Source organism: Ochlerotatus camptorhynchus, unplaced genomic scaffold (genome assembly GCF_037179485.1).
Source record: "Ochlerotatus camptorhynchus isolate MF236.1 unplaced genomic scaffold, CSIRO-AGI_Acam_v1.1 ptg000598l, whole genome shotgun sequence".
Classification (NCBI taxonomy): Eukaryota; Metazoa; Arthropoda; class Insecta; order Diptera; family Culicidae; genus Ochlerotatus; species Ochlerotatus camptorhynchus.
The window spans coordinates 1882501-1909286 of NW_027041078.1; the positions used below are offsets into that span (position 1 = coordinate 1882501).

At 38.6% G+C, this 26786-nt stretch overlaps 1 protein-coding gene across 1 annotated transcript in view; it reads right to left on the reverse strand.

Moving 5' to 3' along the window:
* Positions 1-26786, reverse strand: part of LOC135714008 (MORN repeat-containing protein 3-like) — a 69589-nt gene that overhangs the window by 34250 nt on the left and 8553 nt on the right. Inside the window, exon 3 of the mRNA XM_065237265.1 lies at positions 1902-1982. Coding sequence (XP_065093337.1) covers positions 1902-1982 — 81 coding nt within the window. The remainder of the gene's footprint in view (positions 1-1901; positions 1983-26786) is intronic.

Below are 26786 nucleotides of genomic sequence, written 5' to 3' on the forward strand. Positions count from 1 at the left end.
TGTAGTGATTTATTCCCTTCTCTGTTTTATTTTTCTTTATATTTAATTTTTTCCGTATTCATTTTTTTGATTTATTAATTTTTTATAAGATTATTTGTGTATTTATTTATAAAATTATTTATTCTTGAATATTTTTTCATTTATTAAATTATTCATTTAATTATATATTCATTAATTCATAAGTTAATCAAGAACTTAATTTATAAGTTTATTTATTATATAATTGAAGAACGAATTTATCAACCAATTTCTTAATTTGTTTGAACATTTATCGTTTATTTTTTATTGATCTATTCATTTGTTTATTTATCGATTTATTTATTTCTTTATCTTATGATTTATTTAGTTTTTTATTCATGCATTTTTGTATTTATTGATTCAAACATTTTTTTTTATTTTTGAATTGATTTATTCATTATGTTAGTAATTGATGGATGTATTTATTAATATATTTATTCATTTATTGATTTATTAATTTATTTACAAAATTTATTTAGTTATTTAAAAAAATATTTTATATATTATTTCTTTATTTATGTATGTTTTTATTTAATTATTTATTGATCTTTTTATTTATTTTAAATTATTTTTTTTTTGGTAAATAACGTATCTTATTATTTATTCACAATTAAATCAAGAAATAAACTTATTAATTTATTTTTTTTATTGAATTGAAGAATAAATTTATCAACTAATTCCTTATCTTATGATTTATTTTTTAATTTTTTAATTCATCTATTAATTTGTTTATTAATTGATTGTTAAATGTATTAATCTTGGGATTTATTTATTTTGCTATTGCTTAATTTATTTTAACTTTATTTTTTATTAATTTTTTTTTGGTTCATTGATTTATTTATTTATTTATTTATTTGTTATTTTTTTTATTAATTCTTTTATTTATGTTTTAATTTCTTAATTTATTAATTATTTAATTATTAATGTTAAGATATTGATAATTATTAAATTTTTTATTTGAAGATTTAATTTATTATATTACATATTTATATCTACTTTTATTATTTTTTTTATTAATTTCTTTATTTATAAGGTAATACATTGATTCATTTAGTTATTTAATTTATGACTAATTTTTATTTTATTTATTTATTTAATAATTCATTGCTTTACTTATTTATTAAATGATTATTCCTAATTTGAATATATGTTTGATTTTTTATTTTTCGTTTATTTATTTATTTATTAATTGATTTTTTTTATTTGAATTTTTAATCATTTAGTTATTAATAAACATATTTGTTAATTTATTTATTTTTTTATGTATTTATTTATTTTCTTATTTATTTAATTAAACTATTTGTAATATATTATTACTTCTCCGTGAAGTCAACGATTTCAAATGACTGTTATTTGAACGTAGCATCTTCAATTATTTATTTTTTATTTTTAACTATTTGTTTATTTGTTAGGCTCAAATTTCGTTAAACTTTACGGAGCCGAGGTCTATCAAAATACAATAAATCCTAGTTAAAATACATAATTTTTCTTTTTCTTATTTTCAATTTGCTCTAAATAGATGGCATCAATCCTCTTCTTGCTTTCCTCGATCAATGCACACCGTTCTTCAAGATCGTCAATATGCGAAAGATCTGGGATCGTATATGGGCGCTGCGTATATGGACAAATATCATCACTCACAGAGATCAGGCTGCTATAACTTTCGCTTGAGTCATTTGCGTTCAATTTTTTGGTTGCATTGTTTGTTGTGTCCGACTCGACTGATCGCTGGCGTTTCGTTTTTGTTGTTTTGCTGTCTGCGTTTGGTATCGATTTCGGGATCGAGGGCCACTGCTTACTGTTGGCTGCGTTTGATGGAAGTTTGTGTGCGTTGTTGTTTTTCTTGTTCTTGCTGTTAACGTAGTTGTTGTTGGTGATGCTACTGAGAGTATTGTCTTCGTTTGCTGCTGCTGTTGCATCTGCTGTTGCATCTGCTGTTGCTGCTGCTGCTGTTGCTGCTGTTGCTATTGGAGCCACATCGGAGCAGCGCTGCTTTGGGTGAGATTTGCGCTCACAATTGCGACATGTTTTTACTTGGTTTGGGTATGATACCAATGTAATTTCGCCATCCACGGTAATGAATGACGGGATGGGAAGAATAAGTCTCATTTTTAAAACACGCACTTCATTACTGAAGCCTGGAAAATAACTCTTCCAAACCTCACTGCGAATTGCTATCACCTCTCCATATTGGCGCATATGGTCGATGATAACCACATTCTACATGTCATCTGGAAGATCATGCAAACGTACGTTGACAGCGCTGCTTTCGACATAAATTGAAATAGAGATCTTTTCTCCCTCATACTCCATAAAATGCTTCAGGTGATGAGCTGAAGCGATTCTTCTTGTTACTTTGCATACCCAGGTATGCAACGTTTTTCACATTGTGTGGCTGGATACATTTCACTTGTGACATATCAAGTTGCAGTTCACTTTCTAGAAATCGTTCGATTTCCGAAATACACGGCCGCTTAGGCAGAATGGATTTATCCAAAACGACACAGTTTTCTCGCAAAGCCCGCATGGCTATGGGCAACAAAACTCACGCGCGTCACACAAAAGAAGTTCGAGAATGGTATTATACGTCTGATCGGTTAAGGAGATGGATAGCAACTCATTTGTAATTTTTTTATCATTATTTAAATAAATTATTTTATTGAAGATGAACATATGAACTCATTTATTTATTTATTTTTTCATATGATTATTTATCTATAAAGTTATTTATTTATATATTTATTTCCTTATTTTTTTTTATTTATTGATTTATTTTTTTTATTAATAGAGTTATTCATTTATTTTTTTATTAATTAATTAATTAATTTGTTTTTTAATTTATTTATTTTTCTTTTTATTTATTTATTTATTTATTTATATATTTATTTATTTATTTAATTATTTATTTATTTATTTTTTTATTGATTTATTAATTTATTGATTTATTTAATTAATTAATGCATTTATTTATTTTTTTAATTTGTTCAATTATTTATTTATTTTAAATAAATATATATATTTATATATAGATGTATTCCTTAAGTTTGTATTTATTTAATTTTAATTGTTTATTTTTATACGTTAATTTATTTATTTATTTCTTTATTTGTTTGTTTAGTTATTAATGAATTAATTTATTTATTTGTAACGTCAATGCTTTTGAAATGTTGATTGAACATTTGATTTTTTCCCCTTGATTTGTTTTCCGTCGATCCTGGTTTCAGTTCTGAGCTCCCACACTTTGACCCTACATATCGACCCATCAACTCGTAGACCGTAGACCAACGGCTTTACTTCCCTTCCGAAAGAAGGCATGATCAGAGATTGAACGCAGGCCTTTTGGGGTGAGAGGCAATTACGATTACCGCTACACCACCGTTAAAATTCATATCATACATTCTAAAATATAGACTTTAAAAAATCAATGGAATGTTGGTCTTCTGTGAAATCTGTTAAGACATTTTCCACCATCTCAGAATTATTTTTAAATATCTGTTATTAACATCTACTTTCGCTAGAATTTTTTTTTTATTTGGATTTGGGCATAGGTTTTTTAATGTAGTTATTTTTACGTTTTAAAGTCAATTCTATACATCTCTTCCACCATGTTATTGTACCACAATCCAAAATTTATTATTATAGCACATATATGCAAATTTAAATAAAAAATATGCCAAGCTTTACGATCAATTGCAGCTTGATTCTCTGGACTAAGATTGTTTAGATGTTTTAAACTGGCTTAGTATGACCTGAACTACAAATAAAAACGTATATCAGTCACATATGGGTTTTCATCAGTTCAGAAATATTCGCAGTATTAGTTGGCATCTATTTACATACAATTTCTTAAAATCAGGGGCATTATTCTTGTAAAAGATCATCAAATCAGTTTTTCCCTTCATGTAAAGTAACTACACATAATTCCCATTCAGAAACACACATTCGTCTGGATGGCGATATAAATAGAACAAATATATTAAAATACCCTCTCTAATTTAGTTGAACACAATTTAGTTTAAACAAAGCTATCAACAACTAATGACAAATAAAGTTTCATGGAAATTTATCAATAATTACTTGAATATAAAATTTAAAAAAAATAGCAAAGACACAAGGCACCAAAGCAAAGGTGCACTTTCATCTCGCAGAGCAGTTCCCTAAATAAGACTCGAATCAAAACAACCGTGCAATTCAAAAATTAATCCACCGCAAAGTGAAAATTTTCGCACCACCGAAAACTGTCAGCTACAGAAAGGAAAAGCGCTCGTAAACAAGCAACACCCGTCACTGTGATTAAGCACCTACTTGTACACGCTAGACGTAAGCGGACACACAGGTGGGGCGGCGGTTGGTTGGTGGCACCGTGGTGCGAAATGAGAGATGTATGCCATAATCACCTCTCCAGAGTCCCAAAGTGCTAGTGTAGTGGTAGTAGCGGTAGTAGTAGTAGTGAGTGAGTGGCGCGCTTCCGTTTAACGAAGTCAACCGCGTCATGCAGCATAGCAATACGGCAGCATATTTAGTGTGCTCCGACGACGATGATGGCGGTGGAAATGTTCGGATGTGCGAAAACAGCGGAAAAAACAAGACACATCAAACAAGATTTGTGCAAGCTGTTAAGTGGCTGGATAAACATTGCTTTGGTTGGTGATTTTTTTTTTCCTCCGGACTTTTAGAGTAGTAAGTTGTTGGGATGGAAAGCGAAATCACTTACACTGGGAGGGTCACGAGGCAGTGTGGGAGGAAGTGTCAAACGCTTTGAAGTTGCTCATTTTCTGGGCGGCATAGAGGTGATGTAATTGACGAAGCTCTTAAGCCCGGGGCAGCAGACTGTGGTCTTATTTGGAGTGTTATGGCTATTTTGATTGAAGATTTGAGCAGCTTGCTGGAACCACGTCTGCCAGCGTCTGGACATTTGATGTTTATCAGCTTCTATAATTTTCATTTAATTCCACTACCTTTTTTGCTTATCCTTGACAGATATGCGTATTTCGTCTACAATGTGCAGTACTTCGTACTTCAATAAGGAAACATGCAGTATGCAACCTAATGATTAAAAATATTGTTCAGTCTAATGTTTTCATTTGTTGCATCTCACAAACTGTCTTCAAGGACAACTCACAATTGAGTTTGGACGCTCAACGGCTTTATTTACTCCCCTGATTATAAGTAATAATATTACTTATGCCGTAATTTTCCCAGCGTATTATTCATTTCAGCAAAAAAAAAAAACTTTTGGAATGCGTTTTCCTTGCTCTTAAAGTGAACCATAGTGCAGCTAAGCCAGTAAGAAATCGTATAAAATGCTGTTGTGTGAAAACCCAGTGAAATAAATGTTTACGCTTAGGTTGCTGAAAGCATTAACTGCCTGTCAAAGCCGTCACCCTAGTAGCACACTTGCCACAAACTGGTTGAGGTAACTTCAATGTGACTAATTTCAGTCACAATCAAGTTGCTGCAACTTTTTGTGACAGATGGGTGCTGCTTGGGCATTTACCCTATTGCAAAATGGTGATTGATGCGCTATCTACGTTTTCTCAAAACCGAGTATAACTAATTTTAAAGTAACGTTTACTAACTATTAACAGTCCGCATAGTGCTCTCTTGCCGTGCGGATCTATTTGCTTTTTTGCTCAAGGAAGTGTTACTGCTACTTAAAGATACGACAAAATTAAATAGCACTTTTTGGTGCGTAATATTACCTACAAATTGTCTACCTTTTTCGATTCTCATTTCTCTTCAATCCTCCTGTGGACCCTACCCGAGTTAATCCTGATTAGGTATCGATTTGGAAAATTCCTCTTCGATCCTTCGGATTCTTATAGTAGTTTGCTTGGAAGTCGATTTGGAGAATCTTTTTTCGGCCGCCATGGCACATAAACGCAAAAGAAAAGAGCAATCTCTGGATCCCCCTTCTGATGAAATTCATTTGAGAAATCAATTTTATATGCATATCCATCATCCAGGAAAAATTTCAGAAAACATTCCTAGCTTAATGTTAAGATGGAAAACGTTCCCCCTGTTGCGATAACCATTTCCGATTTCCATGCTCTTCGCACGGAACTTGACCGTTGGGGTGAATGCCGTGTATTGGCTGAAACCATGGACGGATTCAAATGTCTTCTCCAATATCTTTCTGAGAAGCAACGCAATTTGTTCACTTATGACACCAAAACTGAACGTCTGTTCAAGGTTGTCTTGAATGGTCAGCCCAGTGTATCCCTGGATTAGAACAAATATGAATTGACAACATAACTTGGAGTTGAGCCAAGGATTTTAAATGATTTTATTTACATTCAAATTGTTTTTATGTTACTTCATACGCGAAGTTTGCAATTTCCAGAGTTGTATGGAAATGCTATATAAATTTTTTTTATGTGATAATTTAGTAGCTAAAAAATGGTCTTAGAAGAGAGTTGGTAGATAGTTCCGTTAGAGTACGGCAGTATGAAAATTGAATAGAAGTTGAAAATGAGTGAAGGGCCATTAATGCGACAGTACAAAGTCAAACGAATACTTCTTTGCACAAAAAATACTGATTACACTTAAGTATATCGGTTCGAGCAACAGCTAGCGGATTCAATTTTCTTTTAATCTACCAAATAAAGTTGAAATATGGTTTGATGAGATGAATTGGAGAAAATGAAACATCGAGCATTAGATTTTACAACGAATACTTCATAAAAATTTAATTCTTGAATAAAAAAAAAACAAATTACCTGACAAAGATTTTGGTAATCTCGGGCATAAAAAATTAAAATTTAACGAAAATGTTATTGTTTCTTCAATATATTTTTTTCCGGTGTGTCTCTCATTACTGGAACTTAATTTTTTGATTTTTTGTAAAAAATCTAGATTCATATCTTTTGAAAAGATTAATTCTTTAGAAAGCAAACTAAAGTCTTTCTTCAAGATTCTAAGCTATGAACAAACTATTTCTGAACTTCAAATGAAATGAACGTATTTTTACGACGATCCGCAATAAGATCATACTATAGAAGTTATACAGATTATTTTACAGATTTTTGTCGGTCAAAAACAGATTTAAAAAATTGTACGGTGAAAATACAGATTGAAAATGGAAATAATGTGGCAACACTGCGTCGTCTTTGCATTGGTGCGATGCGTGTTGTTCCACTCATACGTTGTGTCCGATCAGTTGCTCGAAAGCAAATGACGAAAAAACCTTTTAGACTTTAAATGATCTTTATTTCTTGTATTGTGTGTTTTACATGCATAACTTATCAAGTGACACAGATGCGTCTTTTCAACTTTAGTTCCTTTGAAATTTCAATTTTTAGTAATTACAGTTCCTAGTCCTATCAGGCCTGTTTTAAGAATGGCCACCTTGGTGGGATTGGTTTGTCTTAAATTTGAAAAAGGAGACTACTTATAACCAGTGATGGGCAAAACACCGGTACAGCACCGGTACGGTTTTCTAAAGCATAACCAATGTGCTGATCTGTTGTACCGAGTGTATGGTGCTGCTGTCGGTTCGGTTTGGTAGTTGCAAGTAACACCGCACCGTGTTCACCAGTTCGCTGCACACGGTGCGGTTCTGATTTTCCAGTACCGGTGTTCTGTGTTCACAAGGATGATGTTTTGAATTCAAGAACCGATCCGGTACTGTTGTGTGTTTATGTGCGTGGTGCGCATTATTCAGAATTGCCAGTGATGGCAGATAACTAAACAGAAATTGTATTTGATGAATAATATTATGCAGTGTCAAGTCGAAATAGCGGTTTTTGAATACAGAAAAACTCTGAATTCAAATGATGTATTACGCAATGTGGGTATTTCCAGAATCGGTGTGACGTGGAGATCGGAAATCGTCAACCAACGCCACCTTGAAATCCAAGATAGCGGCTTCCGGTTATAGAAAAAAAAATTTGAACACCTTTAAACACCTGTCAAATACCTTTCAAAATGGGTATTTCCGGAATCAGGGTGACGTCTTGAGACCGGAAATCAATGTCTGACGCCATTTTGAAATCCAAGATGGCGGCTTCTGGTTAGATTAAAACTGGGAAATAATGCCAAATATCCTTCACTATGGGTATTTTTGAAATCAGGATGACGTATAAATACCGGAAATCAATGTCTGACGCCATTTTGAAATCCAAGATGGCGGCTTCCCTTCATAGAAAAACTGGGAAATAATGCCAAATATCCCTCACTATGGGTATTTTTGGAATCGAGATGACATCTTGAGCCCGGAAATCAATGTCTGACGCCATTTTGAAATCCAAGATGGCGGCTCTGGTTAGATTAAAACTGGGAAATAATGCCAAATATCCTTCACTATGCGTATTTTTAAAATCAGGATGACGTATATATACCGGAAATCAATGTCTCACGCCATTTTGAAATCCAAGATGGCGGCTTCCCTTTATAGAAAAACGGGGAAATAATGCCAAATATCCTTCACTATGGGTATTTTTGGAATCAGGATGACGTATACATATCCGAAATCAAAGTCTGACACCATTTTGAAATCCAAGATGGCGGCTTCCAGTTGTAGAAAACTGGGAAATAATGCCAAATATCCTTCAATATGGGTATTTTTGGAATCGGGATGACGTATAAAGACCGGAAATCAATGTCAGAGCCCTCTTGAAATGCAAGATGGTGGCTTCTGGTTGTAGGAAAACTGGGAAATACTAGCAAATACCCTTCAATATGGATATTTTCGGAATGGGGAAGACTTATACAGACCGGATATCAATGGCAGACGCCATTTTGAAATTCAATATGGCAGCTTCTGGTTGTAAAAAAACTGAGAAATACTGTCAAATAACCTTCAATATAGTTATTTTTGGAATTGGGATGACGTCTAGAGACCGGAAATCAATTTCAGACGCCATCTTAAAATCCAATATGGTGGCTTCCGGTTGCACAAAAACTAGGAAATTCTGTGAAATGCCCTTCAATATGGGTTTTTTCGGAATCGCAGCAGCAACAATTTAAATTCCAGATTCAGTTATGTTGAGGGCATTCCCACTTTGTTTTAATCTCTAGTGTCCCACACAGAAAATATGATGTTATATTAGTTGCTGAAAAGGACAAAATTTTTATTAATACAGTACATGAACTGACATTACGCTGCTTTTACTGCATTTGTTCATTTTTGTGGCCATAAAAATTACATGAAATTTTTTAAATGATTGAAGTGCATTCTATTCATTTATTTATTTATTTATTTATTTATTTCGTCAAGTTAAGTAGACTACATACACTGACAACTCTTGGATGCAATATTAAAATTTATTTTTTGCTGTGCATGCATCCCACAACCAAGTCACTGGTATCACATGTTTAAAAAAATTCAGTGTAAACAATTCCTATAAATGTAATAAGATTAATTATTGCGGATTTTGCACCACAGTAGACTGCTGCGGTAAAAATATTTCCTCAAAATTCATGCTCTAAAAAATAAAAGTTAAAATTATCAAAGTTCTATTGATTCAAAATTGAGGGATAATTTTTAGCGCAAGGGTGTTCTTTGGTGCAAAATGGGCAATACAGATTATCGAAAATAAAAGTTTTTTTAAAAACATGTAGGCTTAAAAATTATCCAGGTAGGCATTGTTAATATAATTATCCGGATAGACCTATCCAGTGGATATAAATAAACGTAGTGTATCCGTATGCACATTTTTTTCCTCCGGATAATATTCAAGATAAAATAATCCGGATAATTTTAACTTGGATATTATCCATTATTTTTCCCTCCGGATAGTGTCCGGAGTACTCCGAACAGGTTATGTTTGGAATAGGCATGTTTGATAGCAAATATGTAATCATCAATATGGGTATTTTAGGAATCAGGATGATGTCTAGAGGCCGGAAGTTTATATCGGACACTATTTTGAAATCCTTGATGGCAGCTTGCAATTTACTAAAAATTGGGAAATATTGTTAAATACTCATCATTTTTTGGTATTTTTTGAATCGGGATGATATCCAGAAGCCTAAAATTGATGGTGGCTTCTGTATTCATAAAAAGTGGGAAATATTCTACAATATGGGTACTTGCGGGGGTGACCGGTAGATGCCGAAAATCGATGTCCGACGCAATTTTGGAACCCAAGTTGGAAGCCATTGGTTTCAAAATATGTCAAATACCCTACAATATAGGTATTTTCTGATAAGCGTTTAGATTTTTTACCGAGAAATTTCTGTTTGTTAGCGAAGACCTCAGTAAAATTCCCGTTTTTTAGCTCAATCTCGGCAGGTTTTCACTGAGATCCAGCAAAATAAAATGCTTAACTACTCGATGGTGCTAATATCGTCAAAAAAATCTAAGTGTGTAGGAGACGACGTATAGAGGCTGAAAATCGATGTCCAACATCTTATTGGATTCCAAGATGGCAGGCATTGGCTTTTAAAAACTTGTGAAATACCTTACATTATGAGTATTATCACCTCGGAAATGACGCGTGTAGGCCGAATATCGACGTACAACGCCATTTTTGAATGCAAGATGGTGACCACCTGATTTAGAAAAAGTGTAAAATATTATGCGATATGGTCGGCATCGGGGATTCCATAATGGCTTCGGACATTAATTTTCGGCATCAACACGTCGTCCCTATTTCAAAAATACCTATATTGTAGGGTTTTGCCACTTTTTTTTTAACCCAATGGCCACCATATTAGATTCCAAAACGGCAACGGACATTCATTTTCGGCATCTACACGTCTTCTTGGTTCCGAATTTGCTAGTATTTCCCAGTTTTACTACAACCGGAAGCCGCCATCTTGAATTTCAAGATGGCGTCAGACATTGATTTCCGGTCTTTATACGTCATCCCGATTCCAAAAATACCCATATTGAAGGATGTTTGACATTATTTCCCAGTTTTTATACAAATGGCGTCTGACATTGATTTCCACTCTCTAGACATCACCCCGATTCCAAAAATACCCATATTGAAAGATATTTGACATTATTTCCCACTTTTTCTATAACCGGAAGCCGCCATCTTGGATTTCAAGATGGTGTCTGACATTGATATCCGGTCTATAAACCTCATCCTGATTCCAAAAATACCCATATTGAAGGGTATTTGCTACTATTTCTCAGTTTTCCTATAACCGGAAGTTGCCATATTGGATTTAAAGATGGTGCCTGACATTGTCATTCCCATTGATATCCGGTCTCTATACGTCATCCCGATTCCGAAAATACCCATATTGAAGGGTATTTACTAGTATTTCCCAGTTTTCCTACAACCGTAAGCCGCCATCTTGGATTTCTAAATGGCGTCAGACATTGATTTCCGGTATTTATACGTCACCCCGATTCCAGAAATACCCATATCGAAGGGTATTTGACAGGATTTCTCAGCTTATCTGCAACAGGATGCCGCCTTCTGGATTTCAAGAAGGTATCGGTTATCGGTTTCCAGACTATAGGCGTCACGCGGACTCCAAAAATACCCATATCGAAGGGTATTTGTCAGACTTCAAAATGATTTCTAGTTCCTTCGCTACCAATATTGTCTATCAAAATATTTGGCAATTGAATTAATAACTGTCGCTTGGTACAAATATTTTACTCACCTTTTTGGGAGCACTGCTATTTAATTCTTGCCAATGTTCCGAACCAAGAACTGTATACCCGGTTTTGGTAACATATAATTGAACCCTGCACACGGTTTATATCTCGTGTACCAAAACCAAAATTCTAGCACACCGGTTTTCAAGCTGCGGCAACTCGAAAACCGGCACACGATTTTGATTTAGAACACACTGGTACACTAAAACTCAACCGAACCAGGGTACACGCTTACATAAACACAGGAGTATTTTTTGAACACGAACCAGCACACGGTGCGCACCGGTTGGTTCAGTTGCCCATCACTGCTTATAACTACTATTTACAACTACAACTAACCTACAACTACTATATACACCTAATCTACTATATACAAATTGCTTATCAAAGCATGTTCTGATAAAATACATTTTTGTGTAAATTTAGTGCTAATTTCGTTAATTTTGGAATCTATGGCAATGCCTGCCTCTTCGTGTAAATTTGTTATTTTAGTGTCGAAAGGACGATTAAGAACCATCCTCAGCACTCTATTCTGAGCTACCTGAATTTTGTTCCTGTGAGTCTGTGCACATGATTCCCACACCGGAGCTGCGTAGAGGATCGCAGGTGCTATGATTTGTTTGTAGACGGCCAGTTTGTTCACCCTTGAGAGGCGGGATCTGCGGCAAATCAGCGAATACAGACACCTAACCAAGGCAGAACACTTGATTACGGTTTTTTCCACATGCGAACGGAAGAGGAGCTTTTCATCGTACAACATCCCGAGATAGGTTACTTCAGCAGACCACTCAACCCTTGTGCCATCCATGATTACAGTACAAGATGGAGCCGGTTTCAGTTTGGGCGATTGCCGATGGAGGAACATGATCGCTTGTGTTTTGGAGGCATTGATTTTGATTTTCCACGTGGTGGCATAATCAGCAAAGGCGTTAAGACATCGTTGAAGTTTGTTCGTTATTTCGCGAGGCATCCTTCCTTTGACGGCTATTGCGGTATCATCTGCAAATAGGAAAAACACGCAACCGTCTCCAAGGGGAGGAATGTCGGAAGTGTAAATGCTGTAAAGCAAGGGGCCCAGCAGACTGCCTTGCGGGACTCCTGCTGGGATGGAAAACGTGTCTGAAAGACAACCATTCAACGATACCTTAAACGACCTTTGCTGGAGGTAGTTACGGGTGATTTTAACCAGATGTAATGGAAAGTTAAAGTTACAAAGCTTGTATACAAGCCCATTGTGCCAGACATTATCAAACGCTTTCTCAACGTCTAACAAGGCCATGGCTGTGGACTTGGATACAGCTTTGTTACTTCGGATGTTATTCATCACCCGAACTAGCTGGTGATTGGTGAAGTGCCCCTTTCTGAACCCAAACTGTTCCGGAAGGAGAATGTTATTTTCCTCGACCAACTTGAGCAAACGATTGAGAATGAGTTTCTCGAACAATTTGCTCAGCGCTGAAAGGATTCTGATTGGTCTGTAGTTTGAAGGCAATGTTGGATCCTTACCGGGTTTGCGGATTGGTATGATTTTTGCTACTTCCCAGATGCTTCGAAAGTAGTGGAGTTCCAAACATCTGTTGAAGATACCGGTTAGAAGAGACTGCACTTTCATGCTGAGTCGCTTCAAGATCAAGTTGAATATACCGTCAAACCCGGGAGCTTTCATGTTCTTGGTACATTTCAGCGCTGAGGAAATATGTTGTACTGTAATCATATCCGCCGGAGACACGGCACAAGGGGAGGCATCTAGGTTTTGACCGCATTGCGCAACCTGATCTTCGAGCGGACTTTGGATATTCAAGCCAAGCAAATGCGATGAAGCGGCATGCTCACCGATCGCATTTGCTTTCTCCTGTGGGGTGATTAAAAGCCGATCGTCATCATTTTCGACTCTGAGAGGTGGAACGGGTTTGGGATGAGTTTTCAGGACCTTGGCTACCTTCCAGAATGGTCTGGAGCGGTCGTCCAGATTCTGGACAACACGTCCGAAACTTTCATTTCGAAGTGAGTCCATTCTGGAAGCAATCTGCCTGTTCAGATAGGCCTTGTCTCGTTTTTTGTCCAGATCTCCAGTCCTCTGAAACTGGCGTCTACGCACATTTCTCAATCGAATCAATAATTGGGTGTGGGAATCAATAGCAACAAACTTACCCCTCACAGGAACTTGTCCAACGCATGTCTCGTCAGCCTCGGATATGGCCTGTTGGAGTCCTTCCAACGCCCGGTCGATGTCATCTACGGTGTCGAGCAGTGGATTTTCATCGATGTTGCTGTCCACCATTCAACCGTACTACAGCCAGTTGACATGGTGGTAGTCTTTACGCAGGCAGCTTCTAGCAGGAATCACGTTGACACCGACTTCAGTCACCACCGGTTGGTGGTCGGAGCTGAGATCGTTGTGCGCCTCGGGCTTGGATAGTCCGATGTTTGACAGGAAGAAGTCCAGGGTGGAGGAATTTCCCGTCGGAGAGATGAAAGATGGTTCGTCCGGAAATTGCACAGTGTACAGTCCATGTTGTGCGTGGTCGAACAATAGACATCCGTTCCGGTTCCGCTGGTAGTTCCGCCAAGCTTCATGGCGGGTGTTCAGGTCGCCCCCAACGATGAATCGGGAGCTAGTACGAGTGATGGCGGTCAGGTCGTTCTTGAATTGGACGTTTCCAGTTGGTGATTCCACCTTCACACTAATGGCCTCGATGATAGAAGTGCGGATGTGGGGCAGAGTGCAAAACTTGATTCCCTTTCTGACGATGACCGCTACATCACCCCCCTGGAGCTGGTGCGATCAAGCCAGATAATGTTGTGGTCAGGCAACCAGAAGCTGTCACCGGACTTTAGGTGGGTCTCGGTTAGAAGACGCACGTCGATACTATGCATGCGGAGGAAGTTGGCAAGCTCAATCTGTTTTGTTCTTACAGAGCAAGCGTTCCAGGTAGCGATGGTTAGCGGTTTAGACACCATATTGGATGATGAACTTACCGAGCACTTGAATCTGTTTGGACTTATTGCGGCACTTACGTAGAGCACCGGTCATGTTGATAAAAATCTCAGTTCATCTGCAGAGAACAGATCGGGATTATTTGGTTGAGCTGTTGGTTGGAGAGCTGTGTCCAGCAGAAGATCCAGACGTTTCTTAAGGGGGCGCGGATCGGACCCTGGGATTCGCTTGTCCATGAAGAGGCGGAAAGTCCTCCGTCCTGAAAGCCGGGGCCTTATCCTTCCTTCGTGCTGGTTGATTGTTGGTGGACGCTTGATTTCGGATGCGCTTGAAATCTTCGCGTTTAGGGCATTGCTTGTTGGATCCTTGGTGAGCACCACCACAGTTGGCGCATTTGGACGCTACAGCTTCATCCGCAGCACATTCGGAGGTGGTATGGTCTTGAGCGCAATTTCCGCAGCGTGGCTTAATGTTGCAGTTGCGGGTACCGTGTCCGAAGGTCAGACACCGCTGGCACTGAGTCACATCGCGATGGCCGCCACGGTATGGCTCCCAGCGAACGATGATGGAATTGATGGACCGGATGGCTTTCAGTGCGTTGAGCGTCACCGTTCCCTTCTGGAAGTGTACCAGAAAAAGGCTATCCGGATACGCCTTCACATTCTCGTCTCTTCTTGTCACTCGATACACGGCACTTGGGGCCAGCTTGTACCGGTCCCTGATTTCATGTTCGATAAACTTCGGGTCGAAATTTGGTAGGCCCCTTGAACGGTTTTTCACCGGGGATGTCGTGGGTGAAGAATTCCACCTTGGAAGTCCTCAGGTGGGCGATGACCAAGTCATACTCCGCTTTGGTACGGAGCACCACCTTGGTGCCGACTCTGCCCAATTTGAATTCGGCTTTGACGCCCAGCGACGCCAGATCCGCGATTAGCTCGTTGAGATGGGCATTTTTCACTACCAGCGGAGGTAGCTTCACTCTTGCCGCGCTCATGTCGGCAGCATTTTCTTTATCGGCAGCGTCACCGAAATCTCCGTTCGTCGCAAAGGCATCGTCTCGACCAATCGTGCCATCGGACTGGCCTCGATTCTTCTTCCTTTTCTTGCTACGTTTTTCCAACACAGCTGGCTGGATATTCCCATCCATGGGGAGAACAGCAAACCTGTTCGAGATAGGCACACCGGAGCTTACTTCACCGGGGTTCTGGACCTTCACCGGGGTTCGCGACCGATGCTTCCCCATTACGGGGCACACACACACGCACGACAAACCGTGGAAGAGAGAGCGCGAACACTATCGCCACGAACTTTTCAAACAACTCGAGTGAGCGAGTTAACACCGAACTGAACTGCTTGACGATCAAGCAGAGAATGACGAAAAAACCGATTTGACAAGCGTTTTTATTATCGCTGCTTTTCTCCTCCTTTCCTTTCATTGGTGAAATGGTGAGCGATCAACCGAGCATCGAGCTCGCTCATGTGAGCATGCGCTATGTGTCGTTTGTTCGATTTGCGCTCTATTGTTGCGTCCGTGTTTGGGATTTTTCGTTACATGTCTGAATTTTGATTTTTTTAATGTGACACCCAGTATAGAAATTAAAGACGTAGTCCTACGTCAAAACTAACTATTAAGCCAGAAACATTAGGATTCTGTTTTTGATGTGGAAGTCAAATAATAAACTGGAGCAAAATGCTTATTGTCTCTTGAAAAGTTATATCATGAAAATGTTTGTTAAAAGTACAGAGATGAACCAGCCACTGACTGAAAGTCTTTTTAGAAAAGTTACCTATCGTAACCTTACCTTTGTTAAAATTAGTTATGTGTCTGAGTTTTCTTGTTCTTGACTTTTCTAGTTTCCTTGGATTAATTTGAAGCCAGAATACTTGAAATTTTATCTTGTAGTCTTAAATTGTTTTATAAATCAAAGTTTACAAAACAATTGAAAATACCATTTTCAATAATGGTCATTCTTTGAATGCTCCCGGGAAACTGATATTAAGAGCCATAGGTGACATATAGGCATGATTCAGGTACCCCTGGGATATTATCCAGAATCTGATATGAAGCAATCACCAATGCTATTTGATATTATAAGAGAAAAGCACTTATTCCAGGTTTTTTATGCTGCCTTTGCTCTAACCTCATGTATTCTTTGAGTGAAACGACATTTTTTTTATTCTTCAAAGCACACAAAAAACACTGGAGACGCACGCTCTTCAGACGAGCTGAAGTGATGTAAATCTTTGAAATTTATTTCGGTTTTCGTCGTTGTATTTTTCCCTTCCTAGAGTTTGTTGTGTAGAATAAATTGTGAATAATTGCATACCATTGCCCGCATTTGGATCCTCCAAGAACTGCCAGTCGATGTTAATGCACTTTGTACCCCGTCCAATGATCCATAATTTTGTCTTTCATCGAATTCAACCTACACTGATTTTCCATCTCGCCGAACATTGGCCTTTGTCGCAGCACGTGGGATTGAAAGATGGCAGTCTAGACCGGCTGGAGATGGTGCACTCAATTCGCGAAGCAATCATTTCGAGAAATGTAGCACCAAACATCCGAAGGTTATTTTCTGTTCACTTTGCTTCTATGATATGCATAAAAAATTGCACCTGCTTTGACAATGCTGAGCTGCAGTGTTGGATGGCAAAGGAGCGCCCGAAAAATCTACATAATCATCATTTGCCTGACGATATTGCTATTGGCTGCTGTCGGATGTCCTTGTCAACAGAGCAGCAACAACAACGTCTACTTGCTTACATATGCATTACGTAGTCTTACGAAGTCGAGGACGGCTACCATTCTAGTTAGCAATAGTAGGTGGTGGGTGCTGTACGATCGGGTCACGATCTAAGAAGGAGCAGCGCTCAACCTTCCCATGAGTGCCTTCGTTAGCATAAATATTCGATTTGAGACGAAATCCCTCGTTATTTGCTTTCTCTGCTCCAGCACCAACATTGGCCTATGACATGTGAGACGATCTGAGAGGTAATTGAAGGGATTTTCCTTGACGAGCAGAGGTTAATTGCTTTGTTCGAAGGCTTGAATGTATGGGAAACTGGATCAAATCCAGAGATGATTGATGAATATTTGAAGCATGTTTGAGATCATTAATTCGAAATGTTTCCTTTCCACGACTGCATTTGCATATCACTTGTGATCTTATGATAATGGAACCTTCAACAAGTCAGAATATTAATCACCCTCGCAATTCATACCCACTACAAATTCGGACGATAAAGTCACGATTCTTCAACCGACCAGACTCCCCGATTGATTCCTCTTTGCGTCCAACATTCGATTATGCAATGTTGATTCTCTCGTCCACAAAACATTAAATTATTCATCATTTTTTCGCCAAACGCTCTGGGACGGGTCGACCCGAATTTCCGCACCAGGGAACAATTTGCGCCGAACACGTTTTCTCGATGGTGATTTTGCCATCACCCAAAACCAAAAAACCCAACCCAGAACAGCGCAGCACCCGACACCACGGCAGCGCGGCCCATCGAAAGTCGAGTGAGTTTTTTTTTTCACTCATCTCCATAATTAATAGGAAATTACGCAGACTAATTTGCTTGGCGACCGCTTTTTTCAATATCCTGTGTCTGGGCTAATTTATCAATTATTCAACTTTGACGAGGGCGCAAAAAAATACTCACCCATTTTGGGGGTGAATTCTTCCACCATTAAAAAAGGCTAATTAATTTCAATGATTTTCACTATATGCGAATTTAAATGGAATAGAATGTTTAGTGTTTTAACATCACTATCTATCTAATTATACGAATAAAAATCTTAAATTTCTCAACAGCGGAGATCACATTAAATATTTTAGAGCAATATTTAGTTCCGGTCAGCAGCTGTGGGCAGTTTGTGTTGGCGATTATATGGTTTCGGCTGGGTCAATCATCAATAATTTAATTTATTTGCTCCCACACGGTGAGCGGGCGGTGTTTGAAGTTGTGGCAAAGCTCAACATTATGCAACTAAATTTTTTATTACAATCGGGAGTGGTTTTGATATCGGTAATGCAATATTCAACGGAGTCGGGATACCTTTTATAATAATAATGGAGGCCACTGATGACGATCCGGAAATATTGTTGGTTGAATAAGGTTGTCATGACATGATAACAACAAATTTAACGGACAGAATATTTTACGCTTTCTAAAGGGACGTAGTTGCCATAATGACATTTTTTTGTGGACTACAGAAAACAAGCGAAAGACACAATTTAAATAGGGGAAATGGATGTAATGTCGACCTAAATGCCCCTAATTATCGATTATCGATTTGACAGTAGCAATCGTGGAATAAAAAGGGCAGAGGGATCGCATCAATCAGGCTGGCAGTGATTCCGAAATCAATGTTGACGTCAATGGCGTTGTTGATTGTTGAGCAAACTGATTAACTCCGGTAGAAACTCCGAATAAAAAAAAAAAAAAACATATTTTAAATTCCTGGCATCATTGGTCAACTCCGCCAAACAGCACGCACAACTTTCCGAAGGGCATCCTTAAAAAACATTAAGAAGAGTGAAAGGCTCGAACAGACATGGAAAATCATTTACATTCATTTCATGCATTCATTTACATTCATTTGCCTCTAACTTTTTTTTTATCAACAGCATCCCGCAAAATGATGTATGGAACTTTTGTAGGTTTTGTTATTAACTACAACTTTTGGTTGTAACTGTATCTCTTATGCATCACAAATTAGAGCGGGCAGAACTTATTACTTTCAAAGTGTTTTTTATGTTACTTCATACGCGAAGTTAACGATTTTCAGAGTTGGTTGGAAATGCTAACATGAAGCTTTAGTGTGATGATTTATTAGCTAGAGAATGATCTTTAGAAGAGGGTAGGTGGATAGTTCCGTTAGAGTACGGCAGTATGAAAATTGAATAGAAGTTGAAAATGAGCGAAGGGCCATTAAAGCGACAGTTTTCAAGATAGACGCACATTTTTGCCTAGCCCGTACGATGTACGCGGGGACTTGAAGTATGTCTCCAAGTCCACAGGCAAAAATGTGCGTCCCTCTCGAGAGGAGCAACACAATAGTTGGGTAAAGAAGAACTGCATTATAACACACCATCGACCGGAAATTCTCTCGCAACGTGGGGCTTTAGGTAGTGATGAAAACGTCGCTAGAACTATTCCACAGCCGCAGTCAGTTTATGAGCAACAAGAGGGACGCACATTTTTGCCTGTGGACTTGGAGACATACTTCAAGTCCCCGCGTACATCGTACGGGCTAGGCAAAAATGTGCGTCTATCTTGAAAACTGTCGCTTTAATGGCCCTTCGCTCATTTTCAACTTCTATTCAATTTTCATACTGCCGTACTCTAACGGAACTATCCACCTACCCTCTTCTAAAGATCATTCTCTAGCTAATAAATCATCACACTAAAGCTTCATGTTAGCATTTCCAACGAACTTATTACTGTTTTTCAGTGAATGTAAAATACATTCACGGTAAAACAGTAGTGGCTTCTATTCGCTATGGTTCGTCAAGCATAAGAGATACGGATTTGATATGTTAGCGAAAGTTGTAGCAAATAACAAAACCTACAAAAGCTCCACACATTATTTTGCGGAATTCTATTAATTAGAAACGTTTTGTCAAATGAATGTAAATGAATGCACGAAATGAATGCAAATGATTTTCCATGCCTGGGCTCGATTGTCTGTTGGATCTCCAGGTGAAATAAGCGCAAGTTTCTCGGTTGCCATGTAGCGATGAAAAATCTAAAATGATCGTTAGCGCAGTGGGAGTATCACCATGAAGAAGAATACTCGTGGAACCTGCGGTCATGAGGAACCACCAGAGGGGGAAAAGGAAACGAGAAATCGAACTAAGAATCCTGAGATCGGATGGGTGTGTTGAGATTCCTGATTCTGAAGTGGTTTCACTCAATCGGTGTTCGAAATGTTTAATAATTGGCAACCTAACCCCAAAGCCTACTGTCGCGTTATGGTTGGATATCGATCTGAAGGCGGTAGGGGAGTGGAGATATGACCTAACTGCACAAATATAAAAAGGATCTTGATTCCTGTTAGCAATAATGCAATGTTCCATGTGACTCCGATAAATGTGCTCAATTTATGTTTTAATGCAATGTTCCGTTATGATTGAATGTTAAACATTATTTCTCGATTTAACTGAAATTAAGAAAAAACCGTTTTGGCATTGCAATTCCAATCCTGAACATTTTTTTTCTCTTGTGCAGTTACTTCAAAAAGCGAATGAAATTTTATGAAAACGGATCTTGATTCACGTTAATAAGAAATAACATGTTTGCAATGCAAGGTTACGTGCCATTGTGATTAACTGTGAAAATTAGCTCAATTGAAAACTGAGGCATTGAAGTCTATATCGAAGCTAGGATATTTTCGTTCCGAAGATCAGACCGAGTTATTTGTGGACGCTTCTCCGATTGGACTGAGAACTGTATTAGTTCAATATGATCATGTTGGGGTTGCCAGAGTAATATCGTGTGCTTCAAAAGCTTTAACAGATGCGGAGAGGCGATATCCTCAAACCCAAAAGGAATCATTAGCGATGGTGTGGGCAGTTGAAAGACTTTCATTTTACCTGTCACCATAAGAACGGATTCGGAGACGAACGAATTCATATTTGGCAGTGGAATTAAAGCAGGAAAGCGTGCTAATTCTCGTGCAGAGGCCTGGGCTCTCAGACTTCAGGCTTATGATTTTCAAGTAAAATACATACCTGGTCGTTCTAACGTTGCAGATGCTTTATTTTGTCTTATAAAGAGTACACAATGTGACGAGCCATTTGATGAGGACAACGACAAACATATTCTTTACGCTTTGGACGCAGGCTCACTAGAAATCACAATTCTTCAGAAGACGATGCTGAGATAATCGCTATACGATTTGCTCTGGATACGGGAAGATGGCCAGATTTGAAGCTCATGTGAAGGAACTTTGTGTATTGGGTCCGAAGGTTTTCAAAGGAAATCGAATTTTTCTGCCAAGAAATTTACGACACGTGGCTCTTCAAGCAGCTCACCGTGGACACATAGGATGTGCAGCAATGAAACGAATAATGCGAGAATTTTTTTTTTTGGTCAGTTTTGAGGTTGAAACATTTGTTAAAACCTACTTGCCTGGTTATATAAAAAAGAACCCACCAATACCGCTGGTTAGTCGATGTCTTCCAAAAGGTCCGTGGGAAATTTTGCAAGTAGATTTCCTGTATATCCCTTCGTGCGGTTCCTGTGAGTTCTTGATACTTACTCAAGATATTTGACAGTGGTGGAGATGAAATCGACTGATGCAGCAAGCACTAATCTGGCTCTCTGCAGAACATTTTTTAACTGGGGTCTTCCTTTAGTGTTATGTCTCATGTTAACACTTGCTTCCGTCTACCCATGAAGCCTTCCAAATGGAGTGATCACGAGTGACACACGCCAACTATCGTGGAAGCATTTTTTTTTATAATGCGTTTAGATTACAAAACTAATTAAAACTAACGTTCGTAAAGCAGGGGTCGATTACTCGCGGCTATTTCGAGGTTAGGGGTAATAACTTTTAACAAACGGATGGCAGGGTTGGGATTGAGAACACAAGGTTTGAAGATCAATATGCTCTTGATCTTGAACTAAGCGACATACTGATGAAAAAGACAAACAGGGGAGTACACCAAGAGCAGCTAACAACTTGGGAGAACACAAGATAACACTATCTACTAAATTCTGAGATTTATCCGTTTTAAAAACACATAAATTAAATTCCAACAGTCGAGATCTCGGCTCGCCAAGATGGATGCGGATAATTCGGATCTAGCAATACAATGGTGGGTGCTTGCATAAAGTACTCAATTCGGCTCGGATTTCGGGCATTGATCGTGGTAGCATTTGATACCGTCGAAATTTAATCGCAAGTTATAAGAAAGTATTTCCAGAAACACAAAGAAGCCCAATTGTGCAACTTGACTGTTTGGACTATCATTAGAGTATTGATTTAGAGCCAACGAAATGCTATCCATTAAAAGCTTCCGGATACGCAACCTGGCGTTAAGGATTAAACAGCAGAAGCTTATCCAGTCTGTGTTCGTAAAGAACGATAGCATACTGGTCAGAAAAAAAATACTCCAATCGTTGTAGCATGGTTACTGTTTTGTTACTATAAGGTAAGAATTGTCAAGTATTAATTTGAATTTATATTATGTTATGCCATCAATTTTTGTATTTCAATATTATATATCGTTCACGTTATTTATTAACCAATTACATTTATTCATTTTGTGGAATAATTACACGTTCACATAGGTTGAACTGAAATCACTATTACAAATTAAACGTATTGTAAATCCGCATAAAAACGAAACGCTTGCATACAAGCTGCCTTCCAAAATTCATTTTTACCGCCACTGGAAACGTTCCCCGAGTAGCACACTTTCATCACAATAAGTTGCAGCAACTTGTTTATGACTGAAATAAGTCGTATATAAGTTTCTACTATTAATTTGTGACAAGCGTGTTACTAGGGTCACTGGTTTGTGAGACTGGTTGTAAAGTCCAAGGTTCGATTCCGAACCATTCTCTCTCGTAAAAAAATCAATCGAACCGGAAATAGATTGAAGCGAGACAGATTAATCAAACGGTAAGAGCGGCTCAAGATTGTAGTTGATGAGATTTGTCGTTTAAAAGGTCGTTAATTACTTTGGTAATTGACGTACTTCCGGCCGCGAAGACTATGATCACGATTTGATCTGAGGATTTTTCGAACGTCCACTCATCGATTTTGACCTGGGGACCGGGGAAGAGACAATAGTGCGTAAAATAGTTCTTGTGTCGCGGTGTGTTTAAATTGGTAGTAATTAAAATGTGAGAAGTCTTGTAACGGCGCCGGTGGTGTAGTGGTAAGCGTGATTACCTCTCACCTCAACAGGCCTGGGTTCAATCCCAGTCGGCGCCACCGGGATGTTCTGAGGCATAACATTTCTGATCACGCCTTCCTTCGGATGGGAAGTAAAGCCGTTGGTCCCCGGTTCATGAGTTGATGGGTCGATAGGTAGGGTCCAGGTGTGGGAGCTGCCTTCCTGGCACGTCGGTAGCATTGGTGCTCAGCACGGAAAACAAGATCGACGGAAAAAAACAAACCAAAGAAAAAAAAAAAGAAGTCTTGTGACTGAATTAAATATTACACACTAAAAAAATCTGAATTTTACTGATGATGTAAACATTCATGCATGTATACTTCCTTTTCACGTAAACTAGCAGCTTGCAAGAAATGTTGCAAACAAAGGTGGAAAGTTGCATACAATAAAGGGTGATACGGTCAAAATTTGGTCAAGGGAAAACGCGTGTAAATCGGTGAAATCGTTTATTTAAAAAATCAAATAAAATTTCTTTTTCAAGTTCAATTAGTATAAAATTCAGGAAAAATATTCAGTTAGGCTTCCGCTTTTCCAAATCCGAATTGCCGGGCCTTACGCTTGACCCCTGCCATCAGATTTTGTACAGCCGCCTTGTCCACCTTCTTCGCCGCAGAAAGCCAGTTTGCCTTGAACTGCTGCTCGCCCTTAGCAGTTTTTTTGGTCTTCTTTAGGTTCCGCTTGACAATAGCCCAGTATTTCTCAATTGGGCGGAGCTCTGGCGTGTTGGGAGGGTTCTTGTCCTTGGGAACCACCTGCACGTTGTTGGCGGCGTACCACTCCATGGCCTTTTTACCGTAATGGCAAGATGCCAAATCCGGCCAAAACAGTACGGAACAACCGTGTTTCTTCAGGAAAGGCAGCAGACGTTTATTCAAACACTCTTTCACGTAAATTTCTTGGTTGACAGTCCCGAAAGCTATGAAAATGCTGCTTTTCAAGCCACAGGTACAGATGGCTTGCCAAACCAGATATTTCTTTGCGAACTTTGACAGTTTCATGTGCTTGAAAACATCTGCTACCTTTCCCCTTCCTTTTGCCGTATAAAACTCCTGTCCCGGAAGCTGCTTGTAGTCGGATTTGACGTAGGTTTCGTCGTCCATTATCACGCAGTCAATCTTCGTCAGCATCGTCGTGTACAGCCTCCGGGATCGCGCTTTGGCCGTCGTATTTTGTTTATCATCGCGATTTGGAGTCACTACCTTCTTGTAAGACGATAGTCCGGCTCGTTTTTTGGTTCGATGCACGGTTGTAGACGATACACCCAGCTTATTTGCGGCATCTCGGAGAGAGAGGTTAGGGTTTCGCATGAAACTACCGGCAACTCTCTTTGTCGTCTCAGCGGCTTCCGGTTTTCGATTTCCCCCAGATCCAGACTTCCTGGCTGTCGACAAACGTTCCCCAAACACTTTAATTACATTTGTAACGGTTGATTTGGCAACTTTTAGCGATTTAGCCAACTTTGCGTGCGAGTAGCTCGGATTTTCGCGATGCGCGAGCAAAATTTTGATACGCTGCTCTTCTTGCTTGGACGGCATTTTGACAACTGAAGAGTGAATTCCAAAATCAAAATAGGAGCAACATTCTACACACACACACCTTCAAAATGAGGGGTGTTCAGGTTTTTTAAATGCAAAATTGAAAGAAATACGTCAAGTTGATATTGACCAAATTTTGACCGTATCACCCTTTATATGGAATATTGCTTGACATGTCTCATAAATTTACACGATTTATAATGCAAATTTGTATGATTTATGACGCTCCATTTATGTGCATCATAGTAACGGAAATTTACACTACTTTTTTTTTAGCTGTGTATTTTTCGTTACCTTCGCATAGCATAAAAGTTCAGCAGTTAGGTCAAAGTTGACGTGCGGTCAAATTTTTGTGTGTGCGTTTGTATTGAGAAAAGGTAATTCGTGGATAATTGTTTGTGGAGAGATTGTTTGTTAACGCGTCGAACAGCTTTCTAGCGATATACGGCCAAAGCTCGGCACACCGCATATCACGCTACTCTCGACCCCACGCTTCTGCGTCAAGAGTCCCGGTTTGAGGGGAAAGCCGGAAGGGAACAAACCGTTCTGACAGAGCGGCCATTTCGCCATTTTCGCCACACGCGGTAAACACGTGTAAAACCACTAACGTTCCCCAATGTCGTCTGCAGCGTTGATCCATTTCGACGCGAGTTCAGTACCAGTTTTGAGACTAACAATCGACTGGGAATCTCCACAGCTTCATCGTCGATCGCCGCATTTCGGACGATAGCCACAATACCGCCGCAAACCAGTCGGTATCTGCTTTGCCGACCAATTCATCGGGCAGCTGTTTCGGTACCGTGAGTAAACCAAACAATTAATCAAACCATGCGCATGCGTCAACTACACCACACACACCACGAAAGAAGAGCTCGATGAGCGATGAGAATAAATCCGCACACAGTAGGGAAACTAGAGAACAAGAAACACAATTATGAAAAACTAGGCTATACAATTAAATAAATATACTTAAGTGCTTTACATTAGTTTACACCAACACATGTCTATTCGTTAAATGTTAAAGTTGCCCATGAAAATTATTTTTGGTTTCGAGAGTTCTCACACTTCGCTTCGTTCTACATTTTTGTTGTTGTGTTCTTTTACGCTAGGTTAGACTGTCTGGGAAATCCACTCACGTGTCTCGATCGGCGGGGATTTTTGGATAAGTGAGTTCCTCCGGTGATGATACTGGTGAGTGGCGTTTTTCGTGAGTAGGTAGAACGACCGGTAGCATCAACCATTCTCTTGTCGCGATTGAGGCGACCTTTACACTTGTGGAGAATCTCGATCCATCATACCATTTGAATGTTCTGTTTCGTTCTCGATTTAAATTTTTGGTTCTGATTGAAACCACCCAACATACAATTGTCTATTAAAGAAACGACTTCTTGACGAATTTATTCAACTGCATACTTAATAATACTTGCACTATTTTAAATAATAACTTCTGTTCAGGCTTTGTTCATACAAATCTGGGAATTTATTCAACCACAACATCGAAATATTTGTGTTGAATAAGGTATGTCGAGAAGCTTTAGACATACAAGAGAGATGTAACAGAGTTTATTCGATCAATTTTTTTATGATTCAGCGTCTATTATACATCATTACTTCCTTAAACAGCGATGGTATAAAGGTGTATAAAGACGCTTGATTCTCATGTGAAATAATATTTAATTAGACACTATTATACATTTATTAAACGATTATTTAACAACAACAACATGTCGTTAGATGGGACTCGAACCATGACGACCTTCCGATCACCAGCCGCTTGCCTGGCTATCTGAGCTATCCTAGAATACATCATAAGGGTAGTT